General features: G+C 41.2%; 1 protein-coding gene across 1 annotated transcript; it reads left to right on the top strand.

Moving 5' to 3' along the window:
• The first annotated feature begins 4,515 nt into the window (after positions 1 to 4,515).
• LOC147440582 (protein NUCLEAR FUSION DEFECTIVE 4-like) lies at positions 4,516 to 6,495 on the top strand. Its single transcript, XM_086530298.1, has one exon. The coding sequence runs from the start codon at positions 4,606 to 4,608 to the stop codon at positions 6,331 to 6,333; it is 1,728 nt and encodes a 575-aa protein (XP_086386424.1). The 5' UTR covers positions 4,516 to 4,605; the 3' UTR covers positions 6,334 to 6,495.
• Positions 6,496 to 12,154: the final 5,659 nt, after the last annotated feature.

The following is a 12,154-nucleotide window of genomic DNA, read 5'->3' on the forward strand; positions in this document are numbered from 1 at the left end:
CCAAATGTGGTGCACTTGAGAAAGCACAGAAAGTGCTTGAGGAGCTTAATGTTCGGAGTGGCATCTCTTCGAATGCTCCGATTGCAGGATATGCACAAGAGGAGCAGGGCTAGGAAGTTGTGGACTGTTTTCAGCAGATGCTGATATGGACACAGAAATTCATGATGATAGCTGTGGACTGTTTTCAACAGATGTGAAGCGAGAGCTATGTCCAGACGCAGTCGCCTACGTGTATATCTTAAAGGCAGGTGGCTCTTCGTAAGATGCTGATATGGACACAGAAATTCACGATGATATTGTTACTCAGATGCTATTGAAAAGAGATGTCATGCTGACACTCCCTTGGTCGATGTGTCTGCCAAATGTGGTGCACTTGAGAAAGCACAAATAGTGCTCGAGGAGCTTTTTGTTCGGAAAAACATCTCTTGGAATGCACTGATTGTAGGATACGCACAACAGGAGTAGGGCTAGAATACTCTAGGCTATTTTCAGCAGATGCACAGTGAGGGCCTTTGTCCAGATGCAATCACAAACGCATGCATCTTGAAGGCATGTGCCGCTATGTAAGATGTTGATATGGGCATAAATATTCACAATTTCTTTGTTCGTTAGAGGCTTTTGAAAATAGAGGTTGTGGTTGGCACTCCCTTGGTCGATATGTATGTCAAATATGGTATGCTTCAGAAAGCATAAAAAGTGCTTGAGGAGCTTATTGTCTCTGAAAATAGAGGTTGTGGTTGGCACTCCCTTGATCGATATGCCAAATATGGTATGCTTCAGAAAGCATAAAAAGTGCTTGAGGAGCTTCTTGTCCGGAATGTCGTCTCTTGGCACGCACTGATTACGGGATATGTGCAACATGAGCAGGGACAGAAAGCTCTAGGCTGTTTTTAGCAGATGCAAAGCGAGAGTATCTCTCACCATTCAGTCAACTATACCTTTTTCTTGAAGGCATCTGACATTACCAGTAAGAGAAGGACAGACCATCACTCTTCTTCTCATAGCTAGCTACCTCCTTTGGTAAACATTACCAGTGCTTCAATCACTAAGGCTTTGTCTTCACCACGAATTCTTTCATGTGTTACCGCAATCCTAGAGAACTTTGAAAGCAGCTCATCTGGTTCTAACTTAGTGAATGCCATGAACTTCGTGGAGATTCCCGTTGATACCACATGTGGCTCTCTGCTACATGACTTGTAGGTTTGCTCTTTTGTTTCCTCGTGTTGAATGTTGTTTTAGCCCAATGCCAGCGAAAGGTGATCTGACAGGCATGCGTGCGCAACAAGTATGTTGTTACGACTCCAGCAAGGCCCTCCTCCCTTCTGCTTACTACTTGCTATCATGTCAAAATATTTAAGGTTTTTGATTGCCTCGTTGACAGTACATATGGGATGAAGTTGGAGAAAGCGATGGAGAGAGAGACAAGATGTTGCTATAGCTTGAACAGGAATGCCTCGAAGTATATCGGAAGAAAGTTGACCAAGCAAGCCATTCCAGGCTCGCCTGCATCAAGCAATTGCAGATGCAAAAGGAGAAATTGATTTTTTTATTTTGGCTCTAGGTGAACATGGGATCGTTGTAGGGGTAAGAGGATTCTTCTTTATGATTATTCTGCAGAGATGCTCTGCATTGGGATACCTGATTTTTATCTCAATACTTGAATGTGATGGAGGTGCTAGTATTTAGAATGAGAATTTTGTGGTTATGTTGCAAGGTGTGAATGTTTTAAAAGGTCTTGAAACAGCACAAGTTGCTCTCGACTACTTTGCGCTCGTGCAATAAGAGTAATATTCAAAAGCTTCCAGAGAAGATGTTGTGCCTTTGTCAATGAGGCTATTACTCCTCGCTTTACATAAAAGAAGCTTTTCTGTTCATACTTGCACTCCTTTTCACATACATTGTAAATACCTGGCCCTGGTACCATACGGTAATTGTCTTGTTCTAAAATAGTGTGACCTTGAGAGCAAGATTAGAGCTCGTTATTGGACAAACCAAAATTTGTTTAAACGTATCTTGTGAATCATGCCGATCAAAAAAGAGGTTTGCAGGGTGTTTGGGCAAAATGTTGTGTCACTGCTGCCCAGGAAAACAGATATCAACACATGCAAAGTGAGGGCCTTTGTCCAGAGGAAATCACCTGCGCGTGCATATCTTGATTGCATCAAGCAAGGGCCTCTCTCCTGAGAAGGCATGTGGCTCTACGCAAGATGCTGATATGGGCATAAAATTTCACGTTGATATTGTTGGTAAGGGGTTGTTGAAAAAGATGTTGTGCTTGGCAATGCCTTGGTTGATATGTTTGCTAAATCTTGTACACTTCAGAGACCACCAAAACTTCTCGAAAAGCTTCCTATTCAGTGTGTGGACTCTTAGAACGCACTGATTGCAGGATTTACCCCACAGGGGGCAGGCCAGAAAGCTCTAGTCTGTTTTCAACATATATCAAGTGATAGCTCTGGTCTGTTTTTAGCAGATTTGAAGTGACGGCCTCCCTCATGATTGCAAGATTTGCTCTGAAAGGGCAGCGCCAGAAAGCTCTAGGTTATTTTCAACAGATGCGAAGCAAGAAATCTTGGAGAAAGATGTCATGCTTAGCCGTATTTTGATCAATATGTATGTCAAATGGGGTGCCTCAAAGACTACGACTTTGTGTATGTGTGCATGTGAGCCTACGGACGAACAATACGGCGGATTCAACATCAATCGACAGGTTTGTAGACGTTGCAGAATGGATGATGATAGTGGTGGGAAGGTGGCGGAACAATGTAAGGAATGTTTAGAAGCGGTTCCATCCAAGATTGTGTGTTGATCAACACGACCAATACCAAAGGCACACTTATATTCCATATTTTCATTTCTTTTATGTGATCTCAAAAGTACTTCGATTAAATCATGTACACATTGAAGCAATAAATTTACATCATTTTTATTCAAAAGATTGTAGATGAAGGTGACAAAAGCTGAAGAATTTTTGTGGTGCCCAACAAAGAAACACATAGACAATAGGCCACGGCAAGGCAACGTGGAATGATACATGTCTTCATAAAACATCGGTAATGCCTTCATAAAACACGGCTGTAGTATTTTTACAATAAGAAAGTCCCTCCAACACCAGAGGAGAAGCATAAGTCCCCCTTCAACACTGAAGGGGATAAAAGTGGTGGGGGAAAAGCACGTTCCCTACGGTATTATTATAAATGTGGAGAACGGTACCAACTCCGCACCATACATATGTATGATTTTTTTCTTTTTTTAATGGGCACAAGCATTGTAAATGCACGAAATGCATCTCCTTGTTTTACTATAATGTGGAACTGTTTACATTCATACATCTTTACATGCAAAATCTCATTTGTGATGCGAGGTCATAGAGCTTTTGGCGAAAGCTTCAAGGAGAGATGCTATGGAGCCATCATCACGAGCTGTGCCATGCGGTAAAATTCACACCACTATCACTATTTTACTTCTTACCATCTGTAGAGTGAGTCAATCAAGGCAAACTAGTTGTTTATATAAATGAGATGTTTATTTTGGCTTTTGATGAATAACATGATCTTTTCTATGCCCGATACATTAGGTTTTCGAAGTGAACTAGCCATGGCATGTAAATTCAAACAATTTTCTTTTTGCTCTCTACTCGATACATAAGTCACTATGCTCTAGCCATGGCATTAATTTTTATTATCCTTTTTGTGCGAAACCGGTCTGTAACCTATAACTTCTAAAACTAAAGAATACCAACACCCTCACTTACTACATGACCCACACATAAAACCAAAGATTTTTAGTGACTATTTTTAGATTGAGCCTCATAGCACAAGGTAAAAAGAAGAATCCAATGAGATTGCACCATCAATTTCCTTATTCCCTTAAAAAAGAATGCTTATGTGTCATGTCCTGATAGGAGATTGGTCAGTGTGGGTGTTATACATACTATAACCTTTAGCCTACTTTGGCATTATTTGTTATAGATAAAACAATTTCTATTAAGTGTGTGTCCTTAGATTTGTTTGGATTGGAAGTTTCTTGCATTAGAAGAGTCTTTGTTGTTGAATAAGTTCTTTTTCTTGCCGACTTTTTAGGGCCAAGTGTCTTGTAACCCAACTTTTTTTGCAAGAGTACCTACCATTTCATGGAGAGTTGGACACATTGTGGGGGTGTATCAAAGTCACAAAGCACAATAGATTCTTGTGCTCTAGTACCTAATTACATTTGAAGCTGAGTGTTCTTATGTCTTAAAACACTCATGCAAAAACAAATTTTGCAAAACTTATGATAATATAGTCAATTTCATATTACCTAGAAGAACCTTTGTTCAAACATTACTTGAAATTGCAAAGGACTAGTAGAAGGCATTGTATAAAGCATAAGGCAGTCTACCTTTTTAGCACTCCATAGAAATCATTCAATTAGACTCCTCGACCTAAGCAATCATAATCGATAAAAAACACCATTCACAGAATCCAATCATGCAAAATTTGTTTTCACACTTCTATATAAGAGAACCAACCTCAGTCACTCTAAAAGGCAACCACAGACCAAGTGAAGGGCACATGGTCCTGAAACAATTGCACATGAAACAAAAGAAATCCTAACCTTGCACTCATGGGGAAACAATTCTTCCTGCAATTTGCAAAAGGGCGATGGATGATGTTGGTGGCATCATTCTACATAAAGTCGTTCGCAGGCCCCAATTATGTCTTTGGCATTTACTCCATACCAATCAAGGCCTCTTTAAACTATAATCAAAGTACAATTGATACATTAAGCTTCTTCAAAGACTTGGGTCAAAACATAGGTATAGTTGCAGGCTTGATTACTGAGGTGATGCCCCCATGGGTGGTGCTAACCATAGGGGCAGCTCTTAACCTCTTTGGCTACCTCATGATATGGCTTGCTGTCACACATAGAATAGCCAAACCTCCTCTTTGGCAAATGTATCTCTTCATGTGCATTGCAGCCGACTCGCACCCCTTTGCTAACACCCCTGTAATGGTGACCTGTCTTCACAACTTCCCTCATTGTAGAAGCATCCTCTTAGGCTTTGTCCGAGGATTTTCCGGCTTAAGTGGAGCTATTTTCAGCCAACTTTACTATAGCCTTTATAATGTAAATGGGGACAATACCCAAGATATCCTCCTCCTCCTTGCTTGGCTCCCTGCTACTATGAATCTCCTCTGCATGTTTTTCATCAGACCCATCAAGGCTTGTAGCACTTCCGATAAAGAAGATGCACGCAATGAAAATAAGGCCCTTTTCTCTTTCCTTTACCTTGCGCTGTCTCTGGCGGCATTCTTGATACTTGTAATTACTCTTGAAAACCAGATATCCTTGTCTTTCTCTGCCCACAAAGTCATAGCATCCACCATGGTGTTGCTTGTGGCATCGAACATTCTCATTGCTATGAAAGCACAGAGGGGGAGCTCTACAAAAATGCAGCAACTTGAAGGAGCAAAGAATGCTCACAGTCGCACAAGAGACATTCAATCCATGCAGAGCAATGGTCTGAATGTACAAAATAGTCTTGATCCAACCGAGGCATCTGAACCCAACAAAATGGGCCAAGAAAGCTCCACAGAGAGTGCAAAAAAGTCCAATTCTGCTACGCCAAGGCTTTATACAACAAGGTTCAAAGAAGCATTTGCTGTAAGAGGGACCAAGATAGGGGAGAATTTCACCATACCAGAAGCACTCTTAAGCTGGGACATGTGGATTTTATTCATTGCAACTGCATGTGGGCAAGGGGCAGCGCTAGCAGCGATAGGCAATATAGGGCAGATCGGCGAATCCTTGGGGTACACAAGGGCAGGCATAAGCACACTGGTGTCCTTGATGAATATATGGACCTTTCTGGGGCGGCTGCTGGCAGGGTTTGCATCGGAGGCGCTGATGAGGAAACAGGGGATGCCGAGAACGCTCCCATTCACCATATCGATGCTGATAGGATGTGTAGGGATGTTGCTGATCGCGGTGCCGAAGAAGGGTTCGTTGTATGGGGCATCAGTGATTGTGGGTTTGAGCTTCGGGGTGCAGGGGACTCTGTTCTCTGCGATAATGTCCGAGCTCTTTGGGCTCAAATACTACGCAACTCTGTTCAACGTGGGCTCTCTGGCAGGGCCCTTGGGCTCCTACTTTCTGAACGTGAGAGTTGCGGGCTACTTCTACGATCGCCGGGCCGCCCTGCAAGGCGACGGCCTCACTTGCGTTGGCCCCCACTGCTTCGATACAGCCTTCTTCATCATCGCCGGTGTCTCCTTCTTTGGAAGTCTTGTCTCTGGTCTCTTAGTGCTGCGCACTTTGGCCTTCTATAGAAATGTGAACTCCACCAAGTAAATTGAAAACATTTTAAGGGCTCACTTAAAACTCTTCAAGGTTTTAGGTCTGCAGCATTTGCCGGTAATTACACTACAACTTGTAAAATTTCAAGGCAAGCTACAAATCTAGCCGAGATTTTGCAATTTTAGCCAGTCAATAAGTAAACCTGTTTTTTTGAAAGCTTCGGTACCTGCTCTGCAACTCATCATGACACAATGCACTTGCTCCATTGTCCTAGTCTTTATGTTCTACGAGTGGGCACTCCCCTCGCCTTTTGCGACATGCATGAAAAGTCTTAACGTCAATCATCCCTGTAAGTAGTGAGTGAGTGTGCGTGACATTACTATATAAAAAAAGTGTGTATGAGTGTGTGTGTGTGTGTGTGTGTGTGTGTGTGTGTGTGTGTGTGTGAGAGAGAGAGAGAGAGAGAGAGAGAGAGAGATCAAAGCTTCATGCATGCATGCCATTTAAATTCTCAAACCTATGTCCTTAACTTCATTTTTAACATTTTTAGCTTCCTTTTACACAATGCCTTGAAGTAAAAGGCATTTTAGCAAAAAAATATTATCTTGTGAAGCTTATTTTATGTGCAGATGTCTAATTGTATGATTTGTATCCATCTTCATATTCTCTCTCTCTCTCTCTCTCTCTCTCTCTCTCTCTCTCTCTCTCTCTCTCTCTCTCTCTCTCTCTCTCTCTCTCTCTCTCTCTCTCTCTCTCTCCTTTTTCTTTTAATTAAGAGCATGGGAGATTTATATTAGATAATGAAAACTATATATGACAAAGGTCCTGAAGTGTCATACAGACAAAATCATACAGTCTTGACCACCAAGGTCCAAACAACCATAGCCCTTTCACACATCACTTGTGGTCACATAACTTCAAAATGAGCAATATCTTGTTGATCTCTCAGTGTCCTCATGAGATCACTGTTCTCCTACAATTTTTGAGTCAATCATGAATTCATCCAAGAACTCACTAGCCCATTGGCCACATCTTTGGATCCATCATTTGGGATATCCTCCGGCTTGCTATCATGTTCCTAGCTAGATAAAACACTTCAAAGCATCTTTACGAATAGTAATTTTCTAAGCAATTGAATGAATCTATTGCACTCTTCTTGCTTTGAGCTACAAAACTAGTTGGCCTTGATTGATGCATAGTGCAGATGGTAAGAACTAAAAGAGTGATAGTGATGTGGATTTTACCTCATGGCATAGCTTGTGATGATGGCTCCATAGCATCTCTCCTCGAAGCTTTCACCAAAGGCTCTATGACCTCACACCACAAATGAGGTTTTGCATTAGAAGATGTATGGAGGTGAAAATTTGCACATTATAATATTTAAAGATGGAGAGAGATGAATTTTGTGCATTGTGATGCTTGTGCCTATCAATAAAAGAAAAATCCATACGTATGATACATATGAATGTTGTGGAGTTGGCACCATTCTCCACATTTATCATAATATCATGGCGAGCATGCCCTTCTCGGCCACTTTTATCCCCTCCAATGTTGAAGGGGGTCTTATGCTTCTCCTCAAGTGGTGGAGGGATGATATTGGTCGTATGCATCGAAGTCCAATCTTGGATGGATCAGATCCGAAACTTTCCTTACATTGTTCTACCACCTTGCCACTAGTATGTGCTTTTCCATCATCAGTTCTTCGACGACTTATGCCAACATGTTAACTTTCGCATTCACTTTTTCTATCATGCCTACCATTACTTGCACTACTTCTAATATTCTTGCTCTTACGGTAGGTATTGCCTGTTTGTAGGCTCACATACAAAAACTCGCACTCTTTGGGCTAGGCCTTGAAGTTTACAGAGAGCTACACGCAAATTAGAGCATAGGGAGTAGCCAAACACACACTCTCTCTTCTTACCCGGGTAATCAAGTAGGAGCTAGTAGTAGCTCTCTCTCTCTCTCTCTCTCTCTCTCTCTCTCTCTCTACGTTCCAAGAGAGGAGATCTCAAACATGAAGCTTTTCAAGCGCTATTTGTGCTTTATGAAGTACACCACATTTGGCATACATGTCAACCAAGGTAGTGCGAAGAACAACGTTTTTATTTTCAGTAGTCCCTAGCTAACAATATCATCATGAATTACTTTTCCCATATCAACATCTTTCATAATGCCACATGCCTTCAAGATACAAGCATGCGTGATTGCATTTAAAGAGCTGCCCTCTCTTTACATCTACTTAAAACAGTCGAAAGCTTCCTTGCCCTACCTCTATTGGGCATATTTCGTGATCAATGCATTCCAAGAGACAATATTTTGGACAGGAAGCTCCTCAAGAACTTTTTTTCCTTTATGAAGTACACCACATTTGACATACACATCAACCAAGGTAGTGCCAAGAACAAGGTTTTCTGTCAATAGCCCTTGACTAACAATATCATTGTGAGCTCTTTTGCCCATACAAACATCTTGCATGATTCTACATGCCTTCAAGATGCAAGTGTAGGTGATTGCATTTGGAGAGATTCCCTTTCTTTGCATCCTGTTGAAAATAGCCCAGAGATTCTTGGTCCTGCCCTTGTTGAGGGCATATCCTACAATCAATGCACTTCAAGAGAGAGCACTCTGGACACAAAGCTGGTCAACGATTTGTTTCACTTGAACAAGTGCACCACAATTGACATCCATACTAACTAATGTGTTGGCTAAGTAGGTGTTATTTTCAAGTAACCCACTATCGAAAATACCATCATGCATCTTGTTGCCTTGGTACAAATCCCTGTTCTTAGCACAGTATTTAAGTGAGCTCACAAAAGAAGACTCGTTCTCTTCCTCCCCATGTTTGCTTGTGCAATGGACATTGCTCTACCCTATGAAAAAAAAACCAGTGCTGCATAGAGAGAAAATAAATTGTGTGTGTGTGTGTGTGTGTGTGCGTGCATGCGTGCGCACGTGCACAAGCCCACACACACTCATGTGCAAAAAAAAGAGGTTCTCACCTTCACCAAAGTAGTGACACATGGTCCTCTCTTCCATCTTCAAAGTATTCAAAGTCCTCACTTTCCCTCCTTAAACCTACCCCATTATCAAAGCCCCATTGGCCTTTGATAAAGCCACATACATTACAACCATTGTGAATTTGTTGGCCAATATCAGCATCTTGCATAATTCCACATGTTATCAAGATACAAGCGTACATGATTGTATTTGGAGAGTTGCCCTCTCTTCGCATCTACTAAAAATAGCACAGAAATTCCTTGCCCTACCTCTATTGGGCATATTCCACAATCAGTGCATTCCAAGAGATGAGATTCTAGATAGGAAGCTCCTCAAGCACTTTTTGTGCTTTATGAAGTACACCACATTTGGCATACACATCAACCAAGGCAGTGCCAAGAACAACATTTTTTGTCAATTGCCCTTGACTAACAATATCATCATCGTGAACTCTTATGCCCATGCAAACATCTTGCATGATTCCACATGCCTTCAAGATGCAAGTGTAGGTGATTGCATTTGGAGAGATTCTCTTTCTTTGCATTTATTAAAAAAAGTATAGAGCTACTTGGCCCTGCCCCTGTTGGGCATATCCCGCAATCAATGCACTTCAAGAGACAGCACTCCGGACACAAGCTTGTCAATGATTTGTTGCCCCCGAACAAGTGCACCACACTCTCGGGGGGTCTCTTAATAATTATGTGACTATCATGTGAGTGCAGCAAACAGGGGTTATTAAATTTCATTTCTTCTCACATTTTCACATAGAGAAGGGTACCCTAAAATGGAATTGGGAAAAACTTTTACAAATTGAATAGGAAAAGGTTGTATTTTATTTTTCTAAAATTCACAAATAAGGAGTTTTATAAATAGTCCTTGAACACATGCAATATATACTATTTATACATAGTGAATCCCCCCACCCCACACTGTCGAGACCACATGACATCCATATTGCCTAACTTGTTAGCTACGTAGGTGGTATTTTCAAGTAGCCCACTATCTCAATATCAGCAGGTATCCTATTGCCTTGATACAAATCCTTGTTTTAGTATAGTCTTTGATTGAGCTCACAAACAAAAGACTCATTCTCTTCCTCTCCATGTTTGCTTGTGCAGTGGATATTTCTGTGCCCTATGAAAATGAAACTAGTGTTGCATAGAGAGAAAAAAAATCAAGTGTGTGTGTGTGTGTGTGTGTGTGTGTGTGTGCACGCACACACACCCTCACATGCAAAAAAATAGAGGTTCTCACCTTCACCAAAGCAAGTGGCACATGGTTCTATCACCCCTTGGAAGTCCTCACTTTCCCTGCTTGCACCCAACCCATTAGCCGTCGATGGAGCCACATACATTACAACCATTGTGAATTCTTTGGCCCATATCAGCATCTTGCATAATGCCACATGCCTTCAAGATACAAGTGTACGTGATTGTGTTTGGAGAGTTTCCCTCTCTTTTTGCATCTACTGAAACAACCCAAAGTTTCCTCACCCTGCCTTTGTTGGCATATCCCGCAATTAGTGCATTTTAAGAGACAACATTCCGGACAGGAAGCTCCTCAAGAATTTTACTCCTTTATGAAGTACAACACAATTGACATACATGTCAATCAAGGTAGTGCCAAGCACAATTTTTTTGTTAATATCCCGGACTAACAATATCATCATGATCTCTTTTGCCCATACCAACATCTTTCATGATGCCACATGCCTTCAAGATGCATGTGTAGGTGATTGCATTTGGAGAGATTCCCTCTCTTTGCATTTGTTGAAAACACCCTAGAGCGTCCTAGTCTTGCCCCCGTTAGGCATATCTTACAATCAATGCACTCGAAGAACATTCCGGACAGGAAGCTTGTGAAGGACATGTTGTGCTCAAAAAAGTGCACCATACTTGACATACATGCTAACATGTTGGCCGAGTAGGTGTTATTTTCAAGTAACCCATTATCACAAATATCAGCATGTATCCTACTGCATTCATACAAATCCTTGTTCTTAGCACAGCCTTTAAGTGATCTCACAAAAGAAAGACTCATTCTCTTCCTCTTCATGTTTGCTTGTGTAGAGGATATTGTTATGCCCTATGAAAATGAATCCATGCTACGTAGAGAGAAAACAAATCAAGTGTGTGTGTGTGTGTGTGTGTGTGTGTGTGTGTGTGTGTGTGTGTGCACATGCATGCACACACCCTACATGCAGAAAATAGAGGTTCTTACCTTCACCAAAGTAGTGTGTGTGTGTGTGTGTGTGTGTGTGTGTGTGTGTGTGTATGTGTGTGTGCGCGCGCGCGTGTGTGTTTATGTTTAATATCCCTCCAATGTAGAACCATATATTGACTACTGGCATAGATAGTAGGACAATGATACATTAAATAAGTTATACAATTGAAATTGATAGTATAGGTTGAACATGACAATTTGTTTAAATGATAATACAATTTTAATTTAATTTTTGATACAATCGAGCCTTGTAGGAGACTGAATGAGCTCCTAGACTATGAGAGAATAGATCTATACCTACCACCATCCAACACAAATATCATGTTAGAACTTGGGCTATCTTTGATGGGAAGACAAATATCCAAACAATCTATTCTGCTTGTTATATCTATCACATAGCCCTACACTCTCTGACTCTCCTTACATACATTAGAGGGTAGGTTTTTTTCCTTGTGATATGGGAATACTCTCTTAATTATGGTTTTGGTGGGTTTATAAGAGTAGAATGGTTTACATCCTTCGAGAAATATCGTACAACAAAGAGGCGGAGTCTCCCAGAGGGTAGGTATTTGATGTGGTTTGCCATGTTTTGTACCTCACCGATCTTTTGCATCTCTAGTGGTTTTTTTTCTAGGTTAGTTTGAGAAATCTC

Source organism: Adiantum capillus-veneris, chromosome 15 (genome assembly GCF_014529385.1).
Source record: "Adiantum capillus-veneris isolate H3 chromosome 15, ASM1452938v2, whole genome shotgun sequence".
NCBI lineage: Eukaryota > Viridiplantae > Streptophyta > Polypodiopsida > Polypodiales > Pteridaceae > Adiantum > Adiantum capillus-veneris.

What these genes read in the sequence shown, in the direction of transcription:
- LOC147440582 (XM_086530298.1), top strand. Translation starts at nt 4,606, where the DNA reads ATGGGGAAACAATTCTTCCTGCAATTTGCAAAAGGGCGATGGATGATG.